We start from the raw sequence: 25,947 nt of genomic DNA, 5'->3' as shown, positions 1-25,947 counted from the left end.
AAGTAAAAAGACTGAATAATAAAGTTCTGATTTCTCAGAAAAGTCTGCTCTATTCAAGAGCCAGTAGCACTCTCAAAAGTGCTGTTCTTACTGTCAGTAAAATCTGCAGCAAAACAGTAAATGTCCCTGCAAGTACTGTACCTTCTGACAAACTGTTCTGAGCTCAAAGAGGCATAAAAACAGTAATTTCAGACTGCTGCTACTGCTCAACAAGAGCTTAACAGTGCATAATTATCTGACAAAACCACTCAGACTGCTGTAAACACTGCTGTACTGACTGTACTGACTGTACTGATCACTTCTCCCACCTCAGATGAGGTATGTCACTGTCTCAAATTGCAGAAGACACTCCAAAAAAAAATGACTCTTCAGCCTGTCACACAAAACCTGCAACAGGAAATGGGATAAATCCCAAGCAATCACCCTTATACCAAGGGGAGAAAATGCATCTGAAGATCTCTGTTGGTGACCCAAGTGCAATCAAACAAAGTCCGGGCAAAAGCCCCTTGATCTGACACCTGAATCAAGTGGAGAACACCTCAACAATGAGGTAGCATGCAAAATGAAATCTCTCTGACACTAGTACCTGACAGTGTGTAATGCATAGACTGCTTCTGTGAACTCGGTAACAACACAACTCACAATGTACAGACACCAGGAAGAAAATCTTTTGAGCACTGTCAACGATGGGCAGTTAGGGACCGAGTAAACTCGATGCGCCCTGACCAAGCGTGGCTCAACTGAGATTTTCAAAGTGTGTACAAAGAATGTGACCTGCAACAAATGTCACCAAATGCACTGCGGAAACAAAGCAGATGTGTGCTCCCTGTCAACACACTGCCTCAAGGCATACAATGCACCAACTGCTAGGCAAAAGCCCTATGATCTGCTCACCTGTAAACTGAGATTCAAACCCAGTAGAAGCATATATCCTCTTGCAGAATCAAGGCATTACCTCCCTACCAAAAAAAAAACGGAAGCAGCTCCCTTCTCCATTGAAGTGCCTATCAACGTACAGTACTATAGTCTGTACTGTACGGTACAGGGACGTCCGTACGGATGTACGGATGTGCGGCCGTACGGCCGTACAGATGTACGGCGTTGACGCGCGAACCTGATCTGCAAATGTGCACTGCCTGCACCGCCCTGACCTGCGCGATGCACAGCCGCCCTTGGAGATGCCCTGCGAAAGTGCGCCGCCCTAGGGGCTGACCTGCGAAATGCGCAGTCCTAGGAGCTGGCAGCGCGACGCCTCGAGTGGCTTAGCAGCTAGTAGCAGCTATGCAAGGAGGCCCGCGCCCACGCCCGTGACCACGCCCAGCACGCGCCCGCGACCACGCACCCGCGTCGCCTTCCTGATCTGCTGCCCCGCAGCACTGCGCCAATGCGCCGCCGTACAGCTCCTGCACGCCTCCGTTCTGCCTTCGTGATGCCGCCCTGCACCTCAGCTCGCTGCTCGAGCTCCGTCCGTACAGTTGTACGGACGCCGTACAGCCGTACGGATCTTTCCGTACGGTGGGTAGGCTAGGAAGGAAGGGTAGGCTAGGGAGTGAAGAGAGGCTAGGCTCTGATACCAGTTGTAAGGGAAGACCGAGAAGGGGAAGAAGGAGCAAGAGGGAGAGAGTGTAAGAGACACACTAGTGCGGGTGTGAAGTGATGAGTGAGCCACACCACAAACTCACTTAAGTTTTATTAGGATTAGGTTTACCCTATGACTGTAAGACAGTCATAGGTGTCCTATCTTTAATTCTTTAATATAAGGGTAGGCAATGTGCCTTTACCCCAACATGTAGACTCCTGGATTGTTGGAGGGGACTTCAACAACCTAGAGTTTAGGGAGGACAAACAAGGCGGCGCCTCCTCTGAGATGCCAACAGCAGAGCGGAGCACCTGGGAGCAGTTCATTTTCATGATCAATGGAAGCAAACCCCTGTGGCAAGAGCCAGATTTCAATAGGATATCTAGCAACCTCCTCTTCTCTTTCGAACAAAGAAGACATGATGGACTGCTTGAGAGGCTAGACTGCTTCTACACTAGGGACTGGACACTACACAGAGGCAGCTCTATCGGGATTCTGGCAGGTACCACGACATCAAACCACTTTCCATCAGTACTTCACTTAGAGCAGCCCCTCTGAGGTCTTCCCAGAAAGGGGGTCCACATTCCAAAGGACCTCCTGCAAGACGAGGAGATTCAACAGGTCATGGGATTTTGCAACAGTCAAAGACGTCACCGTACGAGGGCTGGGCTTCGTGGGTGGTTGATGCGATCCAGAGGAGCAGTGAGGAGTTGCAAGCCCATGCCCTTAGGCGGAGGACTCTTCAGAAGCGCGAGCAGGCATTGAGGAGAGACATCGCCTCCATAGAGCGGCTCAAGGAGCAGGACCCAAGATCTCAGTGGATTAGTGACAGGTTCGAGAGCGCTCGCCTTGAGCTTCAAGACACGGAGATTCGGCAGGCAGGCTGAGTTCTCCTATCACTCTTCATGGGCCCGGTGGGTACACCAGGGGGACAAGATGACGAAGCAGTTTTTTCATGCCACTGGGCCCCGTTCGACAGGCACGCAGCTGCAGCGTCTCCGAGATCCGCAGCGCATCATGCACACTGACCCGCAAGAGATTTTAGACCTGACCAGTTTTTACAGCCAGCTCTTTCAGACAGAGAGGATGACTCCATCAGGTCTTATGGCTCAGGAGGTAGTTTGGGATCACGTTCTGACAATAGTCTCGGGGATTTGTGCAGCAACTTGAGGAGCCTTTCACAGATGAGAAGCTTTGGGAAGCCCTCAAGGCTCTCCCGACCCTGAAGTGTCCTGGCGAGGATGGCTTCACTCTGGCGAGGATGGCTTCACTTCAGGGAGGTCATCTCCACCCCTTTCCGACTAGCTTGCCAGGAGATTTTTGACACGGGCTCCCTCCCTCAGTCCCCTAGCAAGGGGTGGATGTGTTTGCTCCCGAAAGGGGGAGATAGCTCAGATATTTGGTAGTGGAGACCGATCACTTTACTTGATACTGCATACAAGATCCTCGCCAAGGTCTTGAGTTTGCGGTTAGGGCCCCATCTTACTGACATCATTCACGACACACAAACCGGGTTTGTCCAAGAGCGTAGCATCCTGGACAACATCTTCACGTTCTGGGAGGCAATGGATTGGTCCACGGAGGAGTCACAACTGCTGGCCGTCCTCCTCTTGGATTTTGAGAAGGCCTACGACAAGGTGGAGTGGTCCTTCCTAGAGGGTACTATGCGGAGATTGGGTTTCTCAGACAGACGGCTTAGAGGAGTTTCTGCGCTTTATGCGGGGAGCTCTAGCTAGATGCTTATCGGAGGACACATGGGCGAGGCCTTTCTCTCTCTCGCTCAGTCCGCCAAGGCTGCCCCCTCGCTCCCTTCCTCTTCTTGTTTGTGGCGGAGGCTTTGGGCTATTACTTGAGATCACAAGTAGCGGGCCTCACACGGTTGAGGCAAGCCTCACAGGGTTGAGGCGGGCCTCACAGGGTTGAGGCTCCCAATCAGGTAGGAGGAGCTGCTGCTGGACTCTAATATACTAGAGCCCGGGTCGCTTGGCAGACGGTGAGCATGCCACAGGTACTCGGAGGCTTGGGTATCAATGATCCAGAGATGCAGAGCACAGCCCTCTTGGGCAAGTTAGTTGTTCACGGCCTCACCCCAGGTGCAGAGTCTTGGAAGCTCCTCTTACAGCGACGGCTTCTCAGGAACACCCCACGCACTAGGAGCAGTGGCAGCTTTCACACAAATGGATCTTCTCAGAGGCCCCCCGTAATCCTCTTACAGCGATGGCTTCTCACGAACACCCCACGCACTAGGGGGCAGTGGCAGCTTTCACATAGATGGATCTTCTCAGAGGCCCCCCTTACGGGGAAGGGTTCCCCCTTGATGAGGAGCCTCCATAGGATTGGCAGAGATTAGCAAGTGGCCTCATTCGTGCTCAGCCCAGATGCAAAGAGGAGTTCAAGCGTCAGCCCCTTGTTTGGCACCCAGATATCCGAGATCAGGAGGGGCGTATGCTCAGACAACGGACTCACATTGGTTGGGCACAGTGGGACAGTGGACCGGCCGGGTCCTTAGGTAGATGGAACAGATTACCCATGGAGGCAGAGGCGAGGCTTAGCGCCATAGCACATCTGCGAGGGGCGGGGCAACGGATGAGAAAGAAAGAAAGAAAGAAAGTTTATTAAAGTCTTCGGAAGACCGATGGGTCTATGAGACTGTGAAAATCCTGATACAACGAGCTGTGGTAGTGGAGCTACTAAACGAGCATCCATACCAATGCAAAAAATGCAAAAATGCAGAGTGGCAGTACTAAGTCCTAAGTACAACATAGTCATGTTAATGGTCGACTATATATCAATCTCAGCATCATCATCAATATCATCATCATCCCCAGCAACAGCAAGATATCAGGATGGATGAGGCAGTGGAGGCATGAAGTCGGCAATAGAGTGTTGTCGACCACTCAGAGGTGCGGTCCTGGCACGTCTCTTGGTCCTAGCTCTGCGTCTAACCAGGGGTACTGTGACCCCCGTCGGTCGGGCTCCGACTCTAAACCAGGAGGGGATGTCTCCAAGTGTGATCTATGTGTCGACCCTCTGTCTGAGCTGTCGGGTCACGGGCTCCGAGTCACAGTCATGTCAAGGCCTCGTCTCGTTGGGGTCCATGTGATCTAGCTAAAAGAACTCCGTGATAGAGCTCTGAGAGGGATCAACCGAGGAAGAAGTCTACTCCTGTCTCCGTGCTCGGAGTATCCTCTCGCAGTGTCTAAGTGCCTCATGAATGAAACCTGCCAAACACCGCTGGTCTGGGTAGAAGAGGAAATGGGCTAAAATTCCATAACTATCCCTGAAGAGGCAGTGGAAACATCCTCGGATCTCATAGTACACAAAACACCTGAAGATGAAATGCTCCTCTTTCTCAACCTCCTGTATGTCACATAGTGTGCATATGCACCGCTCCCTGGGTAGTCGCTCTGCTCTTCCACTCTCGATGCGAAGTCTGTGTGAAGAGACCCGGAACTGCCCAAGAGATATCCTCATCGAGTAAGGTAGGTGAATCTGTGTGTATCCTAGTGGGTCAATGAAACCCTCCGCTGTGATATGTAAGAAGTCATCTTTGTAGAAGCTAAGCTTCACTGGGAGTTCACTCGGTTCCAACCAGGTCCGAAAAGTGTGTAGCTGTAGTAGATCCTCACGGATAACCTGGTTGACCTCGTGTGATAAGAGGGGAGAGAATAGAGCATCCATGCTATACTGGAAGGGAGGTAGTCTATCCATGTGGAGCCCTAGTCGCTCAAACCATCTCTCTGTACCTGCATACCAACACCTCTGATCTCCTCCTACTGCAAGTGCCATAGAAGAGGATAGAGCTATCCATGGTAGCTTGCTACGCCCCAAGGTATAATCCCCATATTCCCTAACTCGGTATAGATATGTGATGACCTGAAATGCAGCATCTAGCTGTAAAGGGGGTGACCCAAACTCAGCATGTATGATCTGGTGAGGAACGGATGACTTACCGCGAATCATCCATGATAGCATGAGAACCTGTAGCCGCTCCACACGGGCCTACTCTGTATCCGACAAGTCTGGCCCCCAACAAGGGCTGCCGTACATCCCCGCTAGGCGAGCCAAGGAGTCAAAAAGCAACCCCTTGGTGTGAGCGGAAGCACTGCCTCTCTAGCCTGGCCACTGAGGCATACCCTCTACTCAAGCGTGCCTGCATCGCGGGTCTCATAGTGAAGCTCGGTCCAGAGAAGATAACCCCAAGATAAGTGTATGATGACACTATCTCAACAGATGACCCCGCAAATGTGAACTACTCCCGACGCATGATGGCTCGAGATGTATTGAAGATCATGACCTTGGTTTTACCCAGGTTGACCTTCAAATCATGAGACCCACAAAAGGACTGTAGTGCGTCTAGGTGTCTCTGAAGCCCCTCTGCTGAGGAAGACAAGAGAGCCATGTCATCTGCATAGAGCAAAATCTGGATCAGCGTGCCCACAAGAGAGCAACCTACACCCCCCTGTGTCTGCATCACTGTCTCAAGCTCGTCAATGTAGAGGCCAAACAAGGTAGGCAACAAAGGACACCCTTGTTTGACCCCGATGGTACTCATGATCTCGTCTGTCCACCCGGATCTTGTCCGAACTCAGCCAGAAACTCTCTCGTAAAGTGCCATGACAGCCCAAATGATCTCCTGGTCATAACCCAAGTCTTGTAGGCGCCGTATGAGGCGGGCTCTCGGGACCGTGTCAAATGCCTTGCGGAAATCCACAAAGCAACAATAAACCCTCTGTTTCCGTGACCTCGCCTCCTCGATGATACATCTGAGAGTGAGAATGTGGTCCATGGTTCCATGATCACGCCGAAATCCGGCCTATCCTGCTGCTCTAAGTCCTCGACACTCTGCAAGGTCCTTGAGGGAGGTCCACTGGGATCCGGAAGAGTGGTTCTGGCCCTCCAGGGGCATCCTTGCCGAGCAGGTGGACGAGATGCCCTTCTTTTCCTACACCACATGGATTGGCAAGAGGCTTCAGATGGACTCTTCGATGTGGACCCCTTCGAGGGAGAGGCACTGGGTGGCCCAGAGAGTGCCCCAGGATGTCCGTTCCAGGTTTTGGACACGGTTATGGTCCAGTTTGCAACCGAGGACAATATCCTACTTCTTTTGGCTGGCCGCCCACGGAGGCTTGCTCATCGGCCCGTGGTTCGAGCAGATGCGGGTGGAGGGGCAGTGTCATTGTTGCTCTGCTGGTTTCTTGGAGACGATCCCGCACTGCCTCTGGAGCTATCTTAGCGCAGCGAGGATCTGGATGGGAGACCTCAAGATCATGACCCGTATGCAGAGTCTTCAGAGGGACTACACTTGGGGATGGTGGCCTGGTTGACTAAGGGAGGACAGGCGTTCTAGGTTGATGAGATCTGCCCAGCTTACCGGATACAAGGTCAGAGCATTCAGAGGATAGAGCTCCATGAGGCGGTCCCTCCTGATAGCTTGGCTCCGTCCTCCAGAGGACAGCGTATGGAAGGTAGTAGCCAATATCACTGTGTGGAACATTTGGGTTGCTCGCTGCAATCTGGTGATGGGTGAGCATCCGGTTCCACCCTCGGCTACCTTGGTCGCCATCTGGCAAGATATCATCTACACCCTCCACTCGTGGGACCCCAAGTTCTAGGGCGACTGTCACGAGGCGTGCTTGATTCTAAAAGGCTTGGCCTGCAGGAAAATTTTTACATTTTCACTCCGCGAGGGATTCGGTCGTTGTATAGTCCCCCCACCTAGCTGTTAGCCCCAGTAGCAGCCACAAAGATTGTCATGAGTAGAGAGTTGAGGTTGACAACACATGATGTTGCCAAGATGTGCGGGTCCGACTCTCACACGATATGCGACATTGTTCTAGGATGTGATTGGATGAAATCTCTTGGGGAGTTTAGTGTTTATCTGAATGTCCTGACCCTCCATTTTGCACACAATGGCAAAGTATTGGTGTTGCAGGGTTTGACAGCCCCAAAATTGCAGCTGACACCTTCCACCTGTTTCTCATAGCTCCCTCCGTGGGAGCTGATGGAGCATCTCTTTGATTAGGTGATGTAAATGGGTCAACTCCCCACCTCCGAGCCCCGGGATGAGGGCATGGGGGATTGACACCTACATAAGGTATCAGAAAGAGATTCGTGTCACATGGACAGAGCATGCCATGTGGACAGGCATCATGCATGCAAATCTATATTATATAATTGACGTTGTTCTCTCTCTTTACACGTGTAACCTTCACAAAGCAACACTTGAATCATGATGCAAAATGCATGTTGTGCTGCAGGCGGGTCCCCTACTAGTTGATGATAATCGATAAATGAAGGAGTGTTTTCCCCTTTTTATATACATATTTGGAAACTAAAGAAAGCAAGGGGTTGTCCATGAGCAACGGCATGGGAACCAACGGCTGGCACAGTTGCTGAAATGAAGCATGGACTGGGACCTTTTATAGGCCTGTGCCAGTCCACAAACTGGTCGGCCAGTTCAAGGCAGTAGGTGGGCCCTCCAAGGTGACTGACAAGATCCACCCTAACTGAATTTATCAGTCGGCCTAATTATGGGAGTAGTTTAAGCAATTGCAGAAGTTCAGGACCTGAGTCTCCCATAAGGGGTAGGGGCTCAACTTTCAAGTCCTCCAGAGTAGGTTAAACAATGGGACCTGGGTGTCCTAGAGAAGCTACAAGAAGCTATGCGGCAGGATGAGATAAAGTAGCAGACAGGACAGAGATCTGGGCCTCAGAGTAAGTCTGTCAGTGATACAATCTGAAGGGCAAATAGATCCAGTCCATTTTTTAGTTTACGCATACATCCTTTTGGCTGTCTATTTGACTGTACATCTCGCAGATATGTGGGTCTATTTCAATCTACTAGTGTGCACATCTAAATCAAATGTGATCTGTGGGGCTTCTCAAAAGTCATGCGTTGGAGGTCCGGCTTGGCTAGCAAGTTTATCTGACACTCAACATCTATTTCAACCTGCAGTGTTAGGCCTCCCCCAAACCTTGACGGTCATCTCGTGTGTGAAGAGTGGATAATTGTGAAGCGACACGTGCATATCTAAATGCTCACAAATATGCATGTGTGGGCTTTTCATATGCGATCGTTGTCGCATCCTTTGATGGCCTCCGTGGACATTGCCTTGTCCATATTCTTCCGCCATCAGTACATTGAAGGAGTAAACAAAGTCCAGGATCTTTGGAAGAACAGAAGCACCATATGTAGGGTAAAATCTGTCTTTAACAAAGCGACAGACTATCCATGGCATGATTTCTTTCAAAGGCCTACATTGGGGCTGGCAAAATCAGCAGCAACGCACTTGATAACACCACATCCTTCTCTGGAACGATTTAATCAGCAGCAGCAAAAGCCAATGCATTGGACAGAAAGCTTGAGAGCTGCTCCGTTGCTGCTCTTATACAAAGCATTCGCAACCGACCTGAAAGAAGATGCGTCTCCTGGTTCGAAACACAGATTTGGGATTGAAGAAGCTGCAGAAGCCTACAAATTCGGTGCCGTACTTCGTCCTTGACGCGAGAAAATTTACGGCAGCCATGGTTTCTATTGAGATAATAGATTACATGTACGTTCACGTTGGACCAGTAGCTCTGCCTTTTGTATTTTGACCTTTTCTTTTATAAATTCGGCAATTTTTAAACAAGGTGGGTATCCCACTTAGGCCCGCCCTTTTGGAATGTCATTATATGTTTCCTTTTGAGTCTCCCTAGGATTTTTATCTAGGTAGATGAGTGAAAGAGACTAGAGAAACTAGTTGAAAGAGGGGTATGTGTGTGTGTGGATGGTGGTGGATGGACCATTAAGTAAAAGTGGGAACGTGGCTATTTTGGCAAGAGTGGTGTCGTACAAGAGACAAGAGAGCCTCCATCTCTAGAGAGAAATACCCTATAAAAGACAAAGGCATTTAAAACCTCCACAAGAGAGGACAAAAACTTGACCCTAACAACACATTGGGAGCAGATTAGAAAGCCTTAAACAACTTAAACGGTTCAAGTTGACCAAATGAACTTAAAGAACTCAGATGTCATTAGCAAAAAAACTAACCTATCCATCACTAAGGACCCTTGCAGGGCCAAAAACCTAATTTGTCCATCCCTTAGGACCCTTTGCGGGGCCGAAAAAAGCAAGGTGAATTTCCTTCATTGGGCCTTCCCTTTTTGGCCTGCCCTATGTGAATAGGGTGTAGTGATGGTTGTTCTCTTTTGAAAGGTAAAATAATTTCTTCTGATTATTTGCATAAAGTTTATTCGTTTAATTCAAGTATTGGTCTACATTTATTATTCAGCATGGCTTTAAAGGAGGAACCTGCATAATGTTTGACTTTCTTGGGTTGTTTTATTGCGTTGATCCTTTTTGTCGTTCAGAGCCTGGTGCACCTTTGAATGCCTATTGAATACTAATTGATATACACAGAACGCTCTTTCCATCAACCTTGCTCGCAATTACTTGCTCCAAATCTATAGGTTTTAGCTTATGCTTGATGGATTAGCTAAGAGCTGTACGTTTCTTCTTTCTTTTCATCGCCTTCCCAAAATTCTCTCCAGCTATAAATGTCAACCTTCTGCTCTTGATTTTTGTTCACAAGAGGCACCCCAGCTCTCTCTTAGGCACCTCCAAGTGCTCATTGCCCGCAACTCACCAGCTACCCCACCATCACTGCATTCGCAATTCTCATGGATGTGTGCACTCCCATTGCTTTGGAAATCAGTAGCGTTGCATCATTTTCCCTAGTTTTGGCAAAGTTTTGGGAATTAGAAGGTCCAACGAGCCTAAAAACAACCTTTGCATGATCGATACTCCTAAGCAGAAGGCTTCGCTTTCATTATGCTTCCTTTGTGCCATTGGATGAACTCTCTATCCACCTTTTGTCTCAAAATCTTAGTAGGGAGAGACTACTTCCCCACTCATTCCGATCGACTATTCTAGTATATTGCTTCTTGCATTTTACTGTCTGTGCTCTAGAGTTTCTAATGTAACGATGATTGGCTGCACTTGTGGACGACGATGACATTATGGAGGACGTCCACAATTCAAGGTTGTGGGAAAGGTCCAACAAAGAGATGATCAGTGGCACGTCATTACTACAAGGTGTCTTCTCCAGGAGCTTGATATATGGATCTCTAAACAAAAGAAGGCATCAGATAACAACGAGGCTCAAACTCAATCTCTTGGGATACCTCGAGAGGAGATGGATGAAATAATCAAGCACATCGAAATGGATGTGTTGGAGGACGACGATGATTCGTCCCCTCCTAGAATCCTTAGAGAAACAGAAAACTGAGGTTACATGGGAAGGTTTGCACCTGAACTTGTAGCTCATATTTGACTTTTCTCCAACCTCAAAACCCCAATGACAGTGGCCTTTATATTCGCTTGGATTGCAAATTCATCTTGTATTTTATCGTGCATAACCAGTGTAATGCTCTTATATGTTTTTTTGTATTTCTCATTGGTTGCTTCTGATTCAAGTAGTGACAGAATTTGTGTTTCACACATCGGTGGCCTCAAGAAGCCAAACCTTCATGTCTTCCTTCCTTTCTTAATGTCTTTCTGTGCCTATGTGTTTGTATGTTGGTATTCGGTGGGTCCAATAATGAAGAATTTGTGTTAATGTAGGAATCTATGAAGGCCACTATTTCTTGATTCATTCAAGCCATGGTCATGTTGATTGCCTCATTCTGGAATTCTGTTATAAAGAAATAGTCCAGCACTTTCCCCATAATTGTTGAGTCCTTTTGTAGGAGATGCTTCATTACATTGAACCTATGTACATAATATCAAGCTGTAGTAGAGTGACAAGGTCTGATCGGATCATGTCATGTATATCTTTTTGCATTTGCAAATTTTCTAGTTGGGTTCCATTCTTTCTAAGTTCTTCCAAGCATGAAATCAATGGTTCCCATAGTTTCTCTCCTTCTACGGAAAAGCTTATGAAGAAGGTTGGAGATCCTAGCTAGCGCACCATTGCAAATATGTCTTCTTCCATGTCTATAGTGTAGCGACGTGCAAAGGCACACCGGGCCTCTATACCCGATGTTTGAGTTGAACAATTTCTCAATGTTCATATTAATTATTGCATCCTTCACATGCAGTATTGTATCTCATGCACGTGCCTAGGTCCAAGAAAGCACTTGGAGAACTAATATTTATGTTGTTGATATGATGTGCATGATGGTATTTTGTACGTTCTTGGCTGCCCATAGAAGATAGTCGGGAATGCTAACTCTTTGCTATGCTTATCTTTGAATATGCTAAGAGGTGTGAATCCTCTGATGGTGCAAAAATGATCGCTTGACCTTTAAAGTCCAGGCTACTATCAAGTCCATGAACCAGTGTATCTGTTTCTATGTTGTCCTCTACTATTGTGGCAAGTGTCATTGCCTCATCGTGGTTGTTTGTAATTGTTTCATCTTGCATTGTTTTAATGTGTTCTACCCAAGCGATGTTAAGTTTAACATTATGCATTTGGTATAAAGGATAGTTCATCAACTCCTTTAGGGCTCGCAATGTCAAAGTTGGTCATATGATTGACATTGAGATGGCAAGACTCCATGCTCTTGTAAGAAATGTTTGGTTGATGTGCTGAGCTTCTTAAGTCTCATATGGAAGGTTAAAGTTCCACAACAAATGCACACAAATTTGGGGGTCTGATATTTCCTTGTTGTAAATGTCACGTTGAGATCTATGTTGCCTTTTCCTTTTCAAGCCTTATTGTTCTTTTGAGTCTATAGACTTAGGGACAAGAGTGTTGGTAATTGATTCTTCGTGATGTGTCTTTTAATTATTCTCTATCTCTTCTTTGTATGAAAAGGTCCCTTGTTTTGTTTTGTTCTTGTTTTGCAATTTATATATTTTGTTCACCACTTCTTGCATCGTGTGACTTGTTTCTTGGAATTTGATGTGCATGCACATGAAATCTCCCTAGCTCGCAGATTTAGAAATGTGGTAATCATATTTTCAATTCAGCATCATCATTTGTTGTCCACACATTGTAATGTCTTTTTTTTTGCTCTTTTAAAAAGTGGGCATAAGATTGGTGGGTGGCATGTCTCATTTAACAATATGGTGTGCATGTATTGGTTTGTATTCTATGAATATGATGTATGGCCGTTGCTTGTAATCCGTCATACTTAATGGTATTGTAATTCACTTGTAACATGGTCGAGAATCTTTGCAGGAAATCAAAGATGATTTCTCTAGAAGTTGACCCAAGTTGACACGGTATGGACATATGTTGCAACATATTATCTTGTAATTTGATGTTCATGAAGTGTATGAAGCACTCTTGGAAGTAAGAACCATAGAGTTGTTGAGAGTGTTGTATAGAATGCTATGGAGTTTCAGAGAATATTTAGTAATGTTTTATAAGTTTGTGAGGAACAAAATAAGCCATTGATGAAAACTCTTGGTAAGATGCAAGTACGGGTAGTATAATAGCAAAAACAACAATTGCATGGTCCTGGTGGGATATGCTTTCACTTATATAAACACCCATAGATCACCTTGTTGGAAGCAGGAGGCACGCATCCGAAAGGGAAGCATGCATACATGGTGAGGAGGGCGGAGAACTAGCAAAAGATTACACAACCATAGCTTTTGCTTCAGCCTATCTATGTAGCATTTTTTCGGTATCATCGTTGGCGAATCACGCCATAGCAGGCAAGAAGAAGACATGAATAAAATCAAGGCAGTGATCCATATCGTGGGCAAGAAGATCGAGTACATTCAAGACAACATAGAGGTTGTGATCCATATTGTGAGCAAGAAGATCAACTACATTGTTGGAGCATGCAGTGCATAAAATTATGCATGCCAACCAATCACATGAAGCTTACGCGCAACAAGGGAGGCAAACCAATAGGAAGAACCCAAAATTGACTACCTCAAGAAAATACCAACTTTTGGATTTCGGAGAACTACCACCGGTCACTATAACCTAAGGCCAAAAACCTCATAGCTCTACCTCATGCATTATGTTTATAGTTTGTTTAAGGTGTGCACCCATAGTGCATTGAATGCATTTAGGTTGTGGATCGGGTAATCTTGCCCATCCATGATCGCCCATGGCACACTGGTCTATTGAAAACAAACTCCAAGCATTGCAAATAAAATTGCGGCAACTAGAAGCCCTAGTAGGCCGATCTCAATCAAGTCTCATAGCCCTAGGTCAGATCTTGGGCCTCCTTGATCAGTTTGCAGCAGGGCCTTGGCCTCTTGGAACAATTCATAGCAAGTTCTAGAGCACTGGGGGATGCTCAAAACCTTATATAAATATCATTTTTGGGATTTAAAAAGCATGTTGAAAAAAAACAAAATACATACTTTTCGATTTAAAAACGCATTTTAACAGCCTAAACGCAAAAAAAACTGATTTTTCCCACCTCGACTGGGAACATATCGCGTGGTTTGACAAAATACCGTGTGGTATGTGCCTTCACACACCGCACAGTATAGGACCATACCGAGCGGTAAGAGAGACCCCGCACAGTGCCACTCCCATATCGCACGATGTTTTTTAGGGCACCATGAGACACCATAGGATGACATACCCATACCACGTAGTGTTGTTCAGGGCAACACGTGTGACATCAAGGACCATACGATTTGCAAGGATCTCCAATCATCGTCATTGAGACATTGCATAGTTTGGCAAGGTACCGCGTAATGTCACTACTACAAAATGTTATAAAAAGTCCCCGCCCTCGCCCCCACCACACATGCACTTATCGATTTCATCCGCTTGTCTCTTTTGCTTTCGTCCCTCGGTGAGTTTATTTGTATAAGGCCTTCGTGTCAGTCAGTCGGCTAGGTGATAGCACGCCTCGGCCGATCAAAATCACCTTGCCCCAGCTGACTGTAGGATGTTAGAGAGAGAGAGGAAGGGAAGAGAGAGAGAGAGAGAGAGAGAGAGAGAGAGAGAGAGAGAGAGAGAGAGAGAGAGAGAGAGAGAGAGAGAGAGAGAGATATGCATGTTTGTGTATCAATCAGGCCAGGAATCACCTCGCTTCAACTAATGTTTGTAATAGCATAGTAAATATCAAACCCGGGTGATGGCCCGCATCTGCCAGTCGGTTCCCCTCACTTTGACCTTCTTATGTATCATATCTATCTATGTATTATTTACATACATAGGTGTCAATAGAGCTAGGTTTTATCCGAATGATGGCCCACTTTTGCCGATTGGTTCATCCCAATAACAACTCTTCCCAACTAGATGTGTGATTGGCAAAGATAATCTAGATCATATTGGTTATGTGATGCTGCTATATGTTTCCTGTTCTAGCCTCCACTAGCTGATAGGTTGACAATCGATAGGTGACTTTATGAAATTCTCTCTATAATAGGGGATTATGTAGTGAGATGCTATAGTAGTGGATTATATAGCGAGTTACGAACTACTTGACATAATATTCCATTGCCTTAGAAAGCAAAATGTAATTAGTAGTTTATTATTCTAAGGATCATAGCTTTTGTGAAAGTTATTTTGGAACATGACAATTAGTTGTGTTCCATGTCACTTGTGAGTTGCTAAATTTACATTAGCATTTATATTTGCATGTGTAATTCGTGTGTTCTTTATTTTGAAGTAGTTTGAGCGCTTACAAAATGATTGTTGCATGCATTAGATCACTACACACCCATCCTTGATGGCAACACAAGAGCATGAGGTAGTCCAATTGAAGACTGAGGTTATAGGGCTTGTCCATAAGTTAAAGATCAAACACTTGATAGGATTGAGTGAGGAACAAAATTTCTGCCAATGCAACCTCAAAATATTTATGTGATTAAATGCTAACTCGAGCATTTGACCTTCTGTACATGAGCTGGCCCGGACGTGGCTGAATGTCACGGTCGGATGTTAAATTGATAGTTGATCAATATTTCCCTCGGTTGTTGGGAGATCCTATAGGTCAATGGGAAATATATGCAAAGATGAACAATGCCACCTTGCCTATCAATGGAGAGGAGAAGCTTGGACTCTGGACATTTGAATGGAAGGCATCGAAGATTTCTACTCGAAGAAAAAACATGAAGGAGAAAGGGGCTGTTAGAAAGGCAATAGCCCTAGTCCATATGACTAAGATGGCTAGTGGGCCAAATGCAAATGCCAATCTAGCCCAAGCTGAAGGGAGAGCACAGATAGAAGTATGTATAGCATTTGCTGACATGTGCTCTCACACAGTGCGCTTTCCATTGCAAGTGCTAACCTTGCATGAACCGTGGGCAATGGAGGAGAACGAAAGGTATTCTGGATACAAGTTATGGGTGTCCCAGGTCTTAGGCCAACATCGTGGTACACTGGCAACAAGAGTAATAGAGGTGATGCCCATGCTCATCTAGCACTAAAGAATGAGCTACCAATGACAATGGTCCATAGAGCTGTCTATCAGGTATTGGGGTACTCACATACCCAAGAGCTTTGGGTCGTCACTACATTTTTCAATGGTGGAAGTGTGCATGATATGCTGATGTCTCCCACATCGTTACGGAACATATGTGAGATGGGTTAAGACCACACATCCAAGAGAAGAACCTCGCTTTGATTAGAACTCTCCACTTACTAAGTTGCGAGCAAGGTTATGATGTCACCATGCTTTGTCCATTGCTGTTGCTACTATTGCCAGTGGTTTGAGAGCAGTCCACAAAGAGAGATATGCGCACACCGATCTACAAGCAACCAACTACATGTTGGACTTCACAGGGGATGACAAGTCTATCTGAGTAGGGATTACTGATTGGGGAAGAAGTCTCCACTTGACCAAAAGTAGGTATTCGCAGGACCCGATTTATGCTCCTCCAAAGGCATTTCCATGGTTAGCGCCAGAATTGTATGCCAATACAAATACACATACAAATCCCAGGGGCGCATGGCACCAGAGTCAGATTGTTTTATTGTTGGTTGGCTATTTAGAGAAATTTCCAACTTTCTCATAGATGCTGCAGGAGCTCTTGGTGACAACTCAGTGAAGGGAGACACTGCAATCAAACTCTTGGTTGATTCTGGGAACTCGCGATGTAGTATTGATCCAAAGGATTGAGCTACCATGGAAGTAGTTTTGACCAAAATGCATAGTTTCAATGTAAATGAGGATGTGGCAATGTGACCCATTGAGGATATGAAGACATGTTGAACATAGGCTACATCTTTTTTTAGCTTGACCCATATGACCACAATTTTGATTGCCAAATTGGTAGTGTCCTTGGATTGTGGTTCTTATAACATGTATCTTCAACTCGATTGTAACAATTTGCAAGAGTTTGCTTGTTTTATTTGTTTAATTTAATTGATCATGGTCAATCCACAATTAAAATAGCTAGATAAATTTTTACATCTTGTAATTTGAATAAACTTGTATATTACAAATTAAATGTTTCAATAACATGTCGCTCATTCGTTATTGGCATGGTTACTAGATCTTCACTTGCTCTCTCACTCACCATGGCATCCTCATCTAGCAACAATCAACACAAGCTGCATACAAGTCCCAGGACCAAAACATGAGGGCGAAGATACCAATGAAACATATAATGGAAGTGGCTAATGCTACCCTCCTACCAACAAGGAAAGATGAGGCTCACGCAATTGCTAACGCAAGCCTCTTTCATGATCTGAATGGTTGGAAGTATGACCACATCAACACCGTGGTCTCAAGCAACAACATAGCAACAGTTTGGGATTGCAACAATGCCTCACATGGACGGTGGCCCATCAAAAACTATCGCCACCAAGCTATGAGGGAAAATGCACATTATATTCATTGCATGATCAAATCAGAGAAGTCTCATAGTGAGGCCATGCCACTATACTTTGCAAAGATGTTATATGCAAATTTCATGCCCCATGTTCCTGTAGACTTTGAATCCTTTTCTTGGACATGCACATGACGACCATCATAGCCAAGGACAGTCGTTGCCACCACTATCCTTGTGGTTGCATCACCCCCTGCTAATGTGGAAAGCACTGTTTCAAGTGAGTAAAGTACATGCCAATTTGTTCCATATGTGCTCATAGTTGTTATATTGCAAATAATGTACTCATTAGCCATATTTTTCTTCCGTGTAGTTTCTGTGACAAGCTTTACACTTTTTATGAACGTGTGAAGCCATGGGAGATGAAGGTGTAGAGGGGGGTGATGGTGCAAAGGGCCTACAACCAACATTGGAAAGTGCGAAAGAAAAGATTTGACATTTCCAAGCATCGTAGCTTGTGATGCTATGTTTGAAATATCGATGAGTGATGAGTGAGAACGAGCGGCTACTTACTGAATTGAATCGCCTGAATGCATTGCTCCAATAGTTTGGACACAAGTAAGACATAAAAAATGTGTACGAGGAGCAATGCCGCATCTCCACTGTATATTGTCAACAAGCACGAGGCCACACTCCAACATATTGAAGAAGGAGGCCGTGTTTGTAACTAGGATCTTAATTTTGTTGGCCTGGCTGTCTAAAAACCCTCTACCATTCAAGGGCGTATCACATTTGTGGATGATGAACCTTTATGTCCTATATGCCAAGATTGTTTTGATATGACGACCGGTTATTATGCGCTCTCATGTCACCATTGATTTCACCTGGCATGCCTTGTAAGTACTTTAAAGGTTAGGACTGCATGTCCAACCTATAATGCTCCTCAAGCTCGTCAATTGTATGAAGTTCTTGGCATAGGAGCAACATTTTTTGCAGATCCTCGGTTGTGAAGATTGTAATTCCCATATATTATAACGACATATATTAATTTTGTTAATGGATTATGTACATGATGCGATGAGTTATAATATGTTCCCCGGCTATGTTTTGTATTTGCAAATTACTGTCTTTTTCTATGTAAATTTTTTTACAAGAGTTTTGAGTGCTGCATTTTAAATGTTAAGATATTCTAAAATGTTGAGTGATTTTAATCATTGAGTTTTTACAAATCGATATTCTTCAGACACAACCACTCACGATCATGTTGGTCATCATGCCCTCCATCCTCACTACCCCGGTACTAATGATCTTGTTATGTGGCCTCTTTACTGTATTGTTGAACAATTGTCGCCGGTGCAATTGTTCGCATGGACCACTGAGCTGATGTTGCTTTGAGTGACTATGAGCTGCTAACTTTTTTGGCTTGCTTTCTAATACTTGGCCACCTATGTTTTAAAAAAATTTGTAGAATGGGCACCACTTGTATTTTTTGACCACATGCAGTTTACCTAAATTTTTTTGTAAAATGAGCACTCCCTATACTTCAATGCTCATATCGTATGTGGTTAACAATGTATATACAATGCCCAAATTCTATGTGGCTAGGCATGTAAACTTTGAACTTAAATAGTATGGCATCCTGCTATTTTCATGTCTGGTGCAATGTTGATTAATGTAATTTGGCATGGTTACTCATCTTACACTTCAAAATTACACTCTGATTTTGTTTTGCAAATTGTAGAAGGAATCTACAAGTTTTCCTTCACAAATTGGCCTCCAATGAAATTACAAATCTATCCCGCACACTTTGATGAGGTTTAAGCTCCCTGAGTAAAGTGTGTTGGGAAAGATTTATGACTTCATCAATCGCTAGCACACATCACTCCAGCGCCTGTTATTTGCAATGTCATGATGCGCATGTCAAAGAAATTGGAAGGAATTGCATATTGCATACAAGAATTGCAAATGATGATGTAGAGGAATTGCATTTTAATTGCAACATCTTAAATGATTAGCATTTTAGAAGAATTGCAACATTTCATTGATGACAAAAAAGAAGTGTGAATTGCAATGTCTCATTTGCATTTTCCCTCCAATTGCAACATTAATTAGACACATTGATGTACATCATGACATCACCTCTTCTTCCAAGTTGCTAGAATTTGGTTCAGGGTGTGTAAGTATAGGGGCATCATGCAAGGGACCTGAGAGATCTGTGTGTACCCACTTTGGCATATCACCATCACTACACACCCCTTTTACATCATCCAGCACCCTACCATTTGCATAGAGGTATACTATCTTCTTTGATCTCTCTAACATCAAGCGGTTCCTTGTGACGGACTGTATGAACTTGTAGTTACTCCAATTTCATTCACTAGAGGAGTTGCTATAAGGTTGTGACAATACCTTTATAACCAAGGCTTGCAAATGAGGCATGGATGCTCCACACTCTTCCCACCATCCCCAAGCTGGCATATCTTTGGCTAATTCTTTAATTCTTGGATAGGCAAACAATCCTTCCCTATTTCAAAAAGTTGAGAGTTCCTTAATAGCAGAGACATACTTTGTCCTATCCTGAAAGAAATGTCCAAGAAGATCATGCCATGACTACATAATCTGTACATCTGTCTCAATATGATAGTCCCACCATTGTGGATCTAATATATGGGTGGCATAGTGCAAAGGGTTGAGAGCTTGATTCCATCATTTTTGCATCATCTTTTGCAATAGGGTCCATCGACTCAAACTTTAGCCACCTTTACCCATGCTTAGCCCTTTCACATCCAACCTACAGATTGCAAACCAATTTGGCTGCATCACTTCCACTGCATCAAATACCTTCTTTCAAAACGCAAGATTTTATTACAAAGCATCTTTAACTTGGTGAGTTTGGCATGGGTGCCACTCGAGCATGGATCAACTATCGAGCTGTAGCCTCTACATTGAATAATGTCTCAGTTACAAGCCCCTACTGCTTTAACAACTGCTCCATTACTATATAGTTTGTGCCAAAATCTGTCTCACCTGGCTTCAGAAGCTCTAGTGGGTGATTTGTAGGCTGGTGATTCCTGAATATTCCAAGTAATTGCTTGTGGTTAAGAAGTTATAACACGATTTTTTGAGCCTCATCCACAACAACTTTGAAGAACTGGTTCTCAGGTGTTTTGTACCAATCCTCCAAGACAAGGTCTTAGTAGTGGCGTGAGCATGGCAATGCCCAAATACGTTGATATCTATGATTTATAATTTTTCAACCTTTCGACAATTCTTAGCATTATTAATAATCAATTGAATAACATTGTCGAGACCAATTTCTTCAATACGTCTACTTAGCTACTCCACAATAAATTCTCCCGTCTTGGCCTCACCGTTCATATCAATCAATTGTCAAAAAGCCTCTCCTTTAAATGTCACAACCATGACATTAAGCAAGTTGCTAATATTCTTCCATCTGTTTGTTACGATGGTGCAAGCCATTTTCTCAATGCCATTGTAAACCACTTGCTGCATCTCCTCTTTCATCCTATTGTAGTATGCATCCAACATGGTATTACGGATGGCATCATAACTAGGCATTGTGAAACTCGGGCCAACTTTAGCGATAGAAGCCATGGCTTTTTTCCAATGTGGGCTTTACACCATGCTCAATAGATATCCCATGTAAAAGAGCTTCAAACAAGTCTTGTTGCACCTTCTCAATGTGTCGTGCTTTGAAGGAAGCTTCCAAGGATTGTTGTTGCACACGTGCATGTGCATTCGAACGAGGCACATTATTGCATCGTCCTCTTCCATATGCACATTTGAGCAACTTGTCGACTATGCAATGACACTACTATGTGCAGTTGCACTTTGTGAGCAACTTTCCATAGCCATAGATTGCTCACCCAGGGATCTAAGACCCATTGTTCTTTCTTCGATAATAACAAGTTGAGTCTGGTGGTGTGCAACTCTGTCATCCACAATCGTGTCTACACTTGCAGATGTTTCACCACCCAAAATGGTTGCAGCTCTCTCCACTCCCACTTCTCTGCACTTTTTGATCTGTCCTTGAGGATCACCTAGGAAGAGTTTGCACATTCGAGTACCTGAACCCGTGTACTCTTCATGGCAGATGTTACATCTCCACTTTGTGGCAGTTAGGAGTGTAACATAATCATGTGCTTTTGCAAGGTTAGGCATCCACATCCAAAGTATATTTCCCAGCAATATGCATGTCATCAGCATATAAAATCAAAATAAGAAGGCTGCCATTTGATGCCTTCTTTGTGTAGAGGCAATGATCTCTCTCACTCTGTGTGTACCCTTGGGATCACATAAATGCATCAAACTTATGGTACCACTCCCTAGGAGCCTGCTTCAGCCCATAAAGACTTTTATGAAGCTTACATACCATCCATTCTTTGCCGTGCACAACAAACCCCTCTGGCTGCTGCATATAGATGTTCTCATGAAGATCTCCATGTAGAAAAGCTGTTTTTACATCCATTTGGACAAGCTCCATGTCCTCTCTGGCAACCAATGCAAGCACTATATGAAGGGTAGTCACCTTCACCACTGGGGAAAAGATCTCATCAAAATCAATACCCTTCTCTTGCTTAAAACCCTTGGCTACCAACGTTGTCTTATATTTAGGCAATGCATCTGCTAGAGACATCTCTAGCTTGTAAACCCATTTGCATGGCAATGCATGCTTTCTTTTGGGCAAATAAACCAAATCCCAAGTAGCATTCTTCATCAAAGAATCCATCTCTGATTGCATAGCCTTCTCCCACTTATGCTTGTCATTCCTAGACATAGCATCCTCAAAGCATGAAGGCTCACCACAATCTGTCAACATGACATAATCTAGAGATGGAGCATATCTTTGTGGAGGTCGTGAGACTCTAGTGGAACATCTCAATACTTGCTCACCATGAGCATCTTGCTGTCCCAATTGATTTTCCTGCATAACCTGAGGTTGTCCACCTAGATGTGGCTCTCCCACCTCACGATTTATGGGCTGTCCATGCCCTGCATCATGTGGAACAGGTTGTGCATGCCTCTCATATGGTGGTTGTCCATCCTCTTGAAACACCACTCTGCATATCTCAACAGTCTTTTCTAGCTTCTTGTGCATCTTGTCCTCATTAAAGATAATATCATGGCTACGTACTATCTTCCTAGCCTCTAGATCCCACAATCAGTATCCCATCTTGCCTGAATCACCATATCCAAGAAAAATGCACTTCCTTGACTTTGGATCAAGCTTGCTGCATTTTTCCTTGGGGATATGAACATAAGCTTCATAGCCAAATACACGAAGATGCCCATAAGATGGTGGCTTGCATAACCAAACCTCTTCTGGAACTTTCCCATCTAGTGCCTTGCTAGGCGATCTATTGATAAGATGTACTACTGCCTTGATAGACTCAGCCCAAAATCCATGAGGTAGACCGGCATTAGAAAGCATGCTTATATTCCTTTCTTGAATAGTTATATTCATCTTCTCAGCAACCCCATTCTGAGAAGGATTCTTAGGAGTAGTCAACTCCCGCTTGATGCCACGTAGCTCACAAAATTTCTTAAATGCATGAGAGGTATACTCTCCTCCATTATCAGTGTGCAAGTGTTTGAGCTTCTTGCCCGACTGATTTTCAGCAAATGCTAAGAACTTTTGAAATGCATCAAAGACATCACTCTTCTTCCGAAGAGGATAGACCCACACTTTCCATGTAGCATCATCAATGAAAGTAGCAAAGTAAGAAGCACCACCCAATGAGACAGTAGGCATAGGTCCACACACATCACTGTGAACCAACTCCAATGGTTCAAGCCTCTTGTTGCCCAAAGATTTTTTATGTGAAGACCGTGTTTGCTTCCCATACATGCAATGCTCACACATGCTAAAATCTGAAAAGTTAAACACGAGAATATGCTGCAAACCAAAAAGTATCTTCATTCCTGTCATGCTCATGTGTCCCACCCAACGATGCTACAAAGAGACAGATGGCTGCTCGGTCACATTGATTACATTATCTCTTATGCCTGACACATGCATTGAGTACAACGTTCCATGCTTGGAACCTCTAGCAATCACAAGCGACCCTTTGCTAATTTTCCATGTATTGTTGCCAAAAAACACATGATAGCCATCATCATCAAGCTGTCCCATACTTATCAAGCTCTTTTTTAGATTTGGAACATGCCTAACCTTCTTGAGTACAAATGTAGAACCATTAGGAAGAGACAAGTGGATATCTCCCACTCCAACAATGTCACATGGATAATCATTTCCAAGTCTCACGGTTCCTTTCCTTCCTGCATCATAAATGGTAAACCACTCCCTATGTGGAGTGACATGGAAAGATGCTCCTGATTCTAGTATCCAATTCTGTGACAATGCATCATCACTAGTCACAAGAAAAGCATGGTCAAACATAGAATGTCACCCTCATCACTATTGTTACTTATGGCATTCACTTCCTCTTTATTGACCATGGATTTCTCTTCCTTCTTGGGCTGCACATTAGCTTTGCCTTTGCCTTTATCGTTCTTCCATTTGTAGCAATCCTTTTTGAAATGGCCTTTCTTCCCATAATAGAAGCATTTCTAATCCTTTTTGGCATGGGATTTTCCTCTAGATTTGCTTCTAGACTTGCTTGTATTTCTGTCGTGGTATTCTCCCCTGGAATGTGACCTCCCTCTCACATTGAGAGCACTTGAACTTTTAGTTCCAGCATTGTTCTTTCTATTTACCTCCTCAATGAGAAGGCTACTCTCAACATCACTGCTTGTCAGGCCTCCTACAAGGGCTGAATTGCTTATAGCAGTCCTAAAAGTGTCCCAACTTTCAGGAAGGGTGACCAATATGAACATTGCCTTAACTGAGTCATCAAAGGCAATTTTTTGAGCTGAAAGTTGACTAAAAATTGTGTTAAACTCATTTAAATGGCTAGACATTGAAGTCCCTTCTTCCATGCAAAGATCTAACCACTACACTTGACAAGCGGCACTCTGCTTCTCATAAAGATCATGCAACTTTGTCCACACACCATAGGCACCACCTGCAGTATCTTTCACATTGAAATACACTGATTTTGAAGGTGTGAGCATGATCGTGGAGCATGCAAGCTCATCCAATTCCTTCCACTCTTCATCATCTTTCCAATCCTTTGGCTTTATGCCTTTGCATTTTATAGGCTTTACTTGCTTCTTCTACATCATAACATTGTAGATTTGCTCCAATAGGAGAAGTTTGTGCCATCCAACTTCTCAATGTTAAACAATGCATTCTCTGATGCCAAAGCCATCACAATGGATGATAGAACAACCAGGATACACTGCACCAATGTACCAAACTCAAGCCCAAAAAATATCAACTACAATGGCAACAGCCACACTGTCATTGTCACAAATACATGTTCTGCTGTAAGTGACCTCAAGGCATCCCAAAACTAGCCAATAGCTTTTGCACAATAGCTCTGATGCAAAAGATGTAAACAGAAGAAATGTAGCTTGTAGATAACTCTACAACTTCTCTGTTTACAGCAAGTCCAAATTCATTATGGATTTTTTGATATTCATTGCTAAATGCAGCCCCCTGCTCACTTTTTCTAGCTGGTAAACTGTCAAAACTATAAATCATGGGCATACCGGGCATCATAACTTTTTCTCTAAATCTCGAATTGAAACGCTTTTAAAAACAAGATTGTAGATTGTCCAAAAAACTAAAACTTCTTAGTTAAACTTAGAAGACAATTCCTCATGGATTCTCTGATATTCACTTCTGAATACAGCCACCTGCTCACTTTTTACTGCTGTCACAAGACTGCAAACTGCCAATCAACTTTTCTTGAAGCATTTCAGGCATAAAATCCAATGAAATAGCCCAATAATTCTGATAATTATTGTCCAAAAAATTCCCTTAGTGGGAAGAGTATTGCACTCACAAAAAAATAATCCCTTCCTGGGATACAAGACAGCTTCAGAAAACACTGCTCACTTATGCTCACTATCTTAGCTAAACAAAGGCTCAAAATGCATCAATTGTAAGCAATCACTTTTAGCCAACATTTGGCTTGATATGCATCAACTTGAAGGCATAAACCCAACTAAAATCTGAATGTACCAGTTGCCTTTAATCAATTGGAGTCCGCCATAAGCAAAAGACGTTTTTGCTTTCGGGCCGCAAAAAAGCAACTTTCAGTGGCTGGAATTGTAGAGCAACAGGTCGTTTTTGACCATAGATGGATAATATTCCTTCTCCCCCACTCAAACAAGGCAATAGATTACTGGAACAGTCGAGGCAACCTGATATATAAGGCTGAAATAGTAAAAACGAGCTAGTATATGTCAAAATACAGCTCTCAGGGGCAACCCACGGGCAGTAGGAAACTCCATGCAACAAGTTCGGGCTCTTGGCATAGCAACACCACAATGCTACAGTCTCCTTGTTGGCTTCGCTCAACTAAGCTCTGATACCAGTTGATGGAGAGGAGGTCTTATCGGAGAGCAACAAAGAAAAGGAGAACACCGAAAATTGTGGGTGCTAACTCACCCAAATCAAGGTAAGCTCTTATTATGTATGTATGGTACAAAGGGGTATATACTAGGCTTTACCCCAACAAGGAGGTTGAGGAAGGTGGGGACAGGTTGAGGGAGGGGGAAGAGAAGGGAGGGGCATGGGGCAGGGCAGGGGGCAGAC

At 44.3% G+C, this 25,947-nt stretch overlaps 1 protein-coding gene across 2 annotated transcripts in view; it reads right to left on the bottom strand.

Moving 5' to 3' along the window:
• The window catches only part of LOC147902264 (uncharacterized), a 57,254-nt gene extending 48,111 nt beyond the window's left edge, over nt 1-9,143 (bottom strand). For both annotated transcript variants that reach the window (XM_087374967.1, XM_087374968.1), the window contains exon 1: nt 8,992-9,143. In XM_087374967.1, coding sequence (XP_087231093.1) covers nt 8,992-9,108 — 117 coding nt within the window. In that variant the 5' untranslated portion in view covers nt 9,109-9,143. The remainder of the gene's footprint in view (nt 1-8,991) is intronic.
• Between the last annotated feature and the right edge of the window lie 16,804 nt (nt 9,144-25,947).

This window comes from Dipteris shenzhenensis, chromosome 5, assembly GCF_047967505.1.
Source record: "Dipteris shenzhenensis isolate YYH24624 ecotype China chromosome 5, Dip_SZ_1.0, whole genome shotgun sequence".
Taxonomy (NCBI): domain Eukaryota; kingdom Viridiplantae; phylum Streptophyta; class Polypodiopsida; order Gleicheniales; family Dipteridaceae; genus Dipteris; species Dipteris shenzhenensis.
This window is presented reverse-complemented; position numbering and strand designations above follow the sequence as displayed.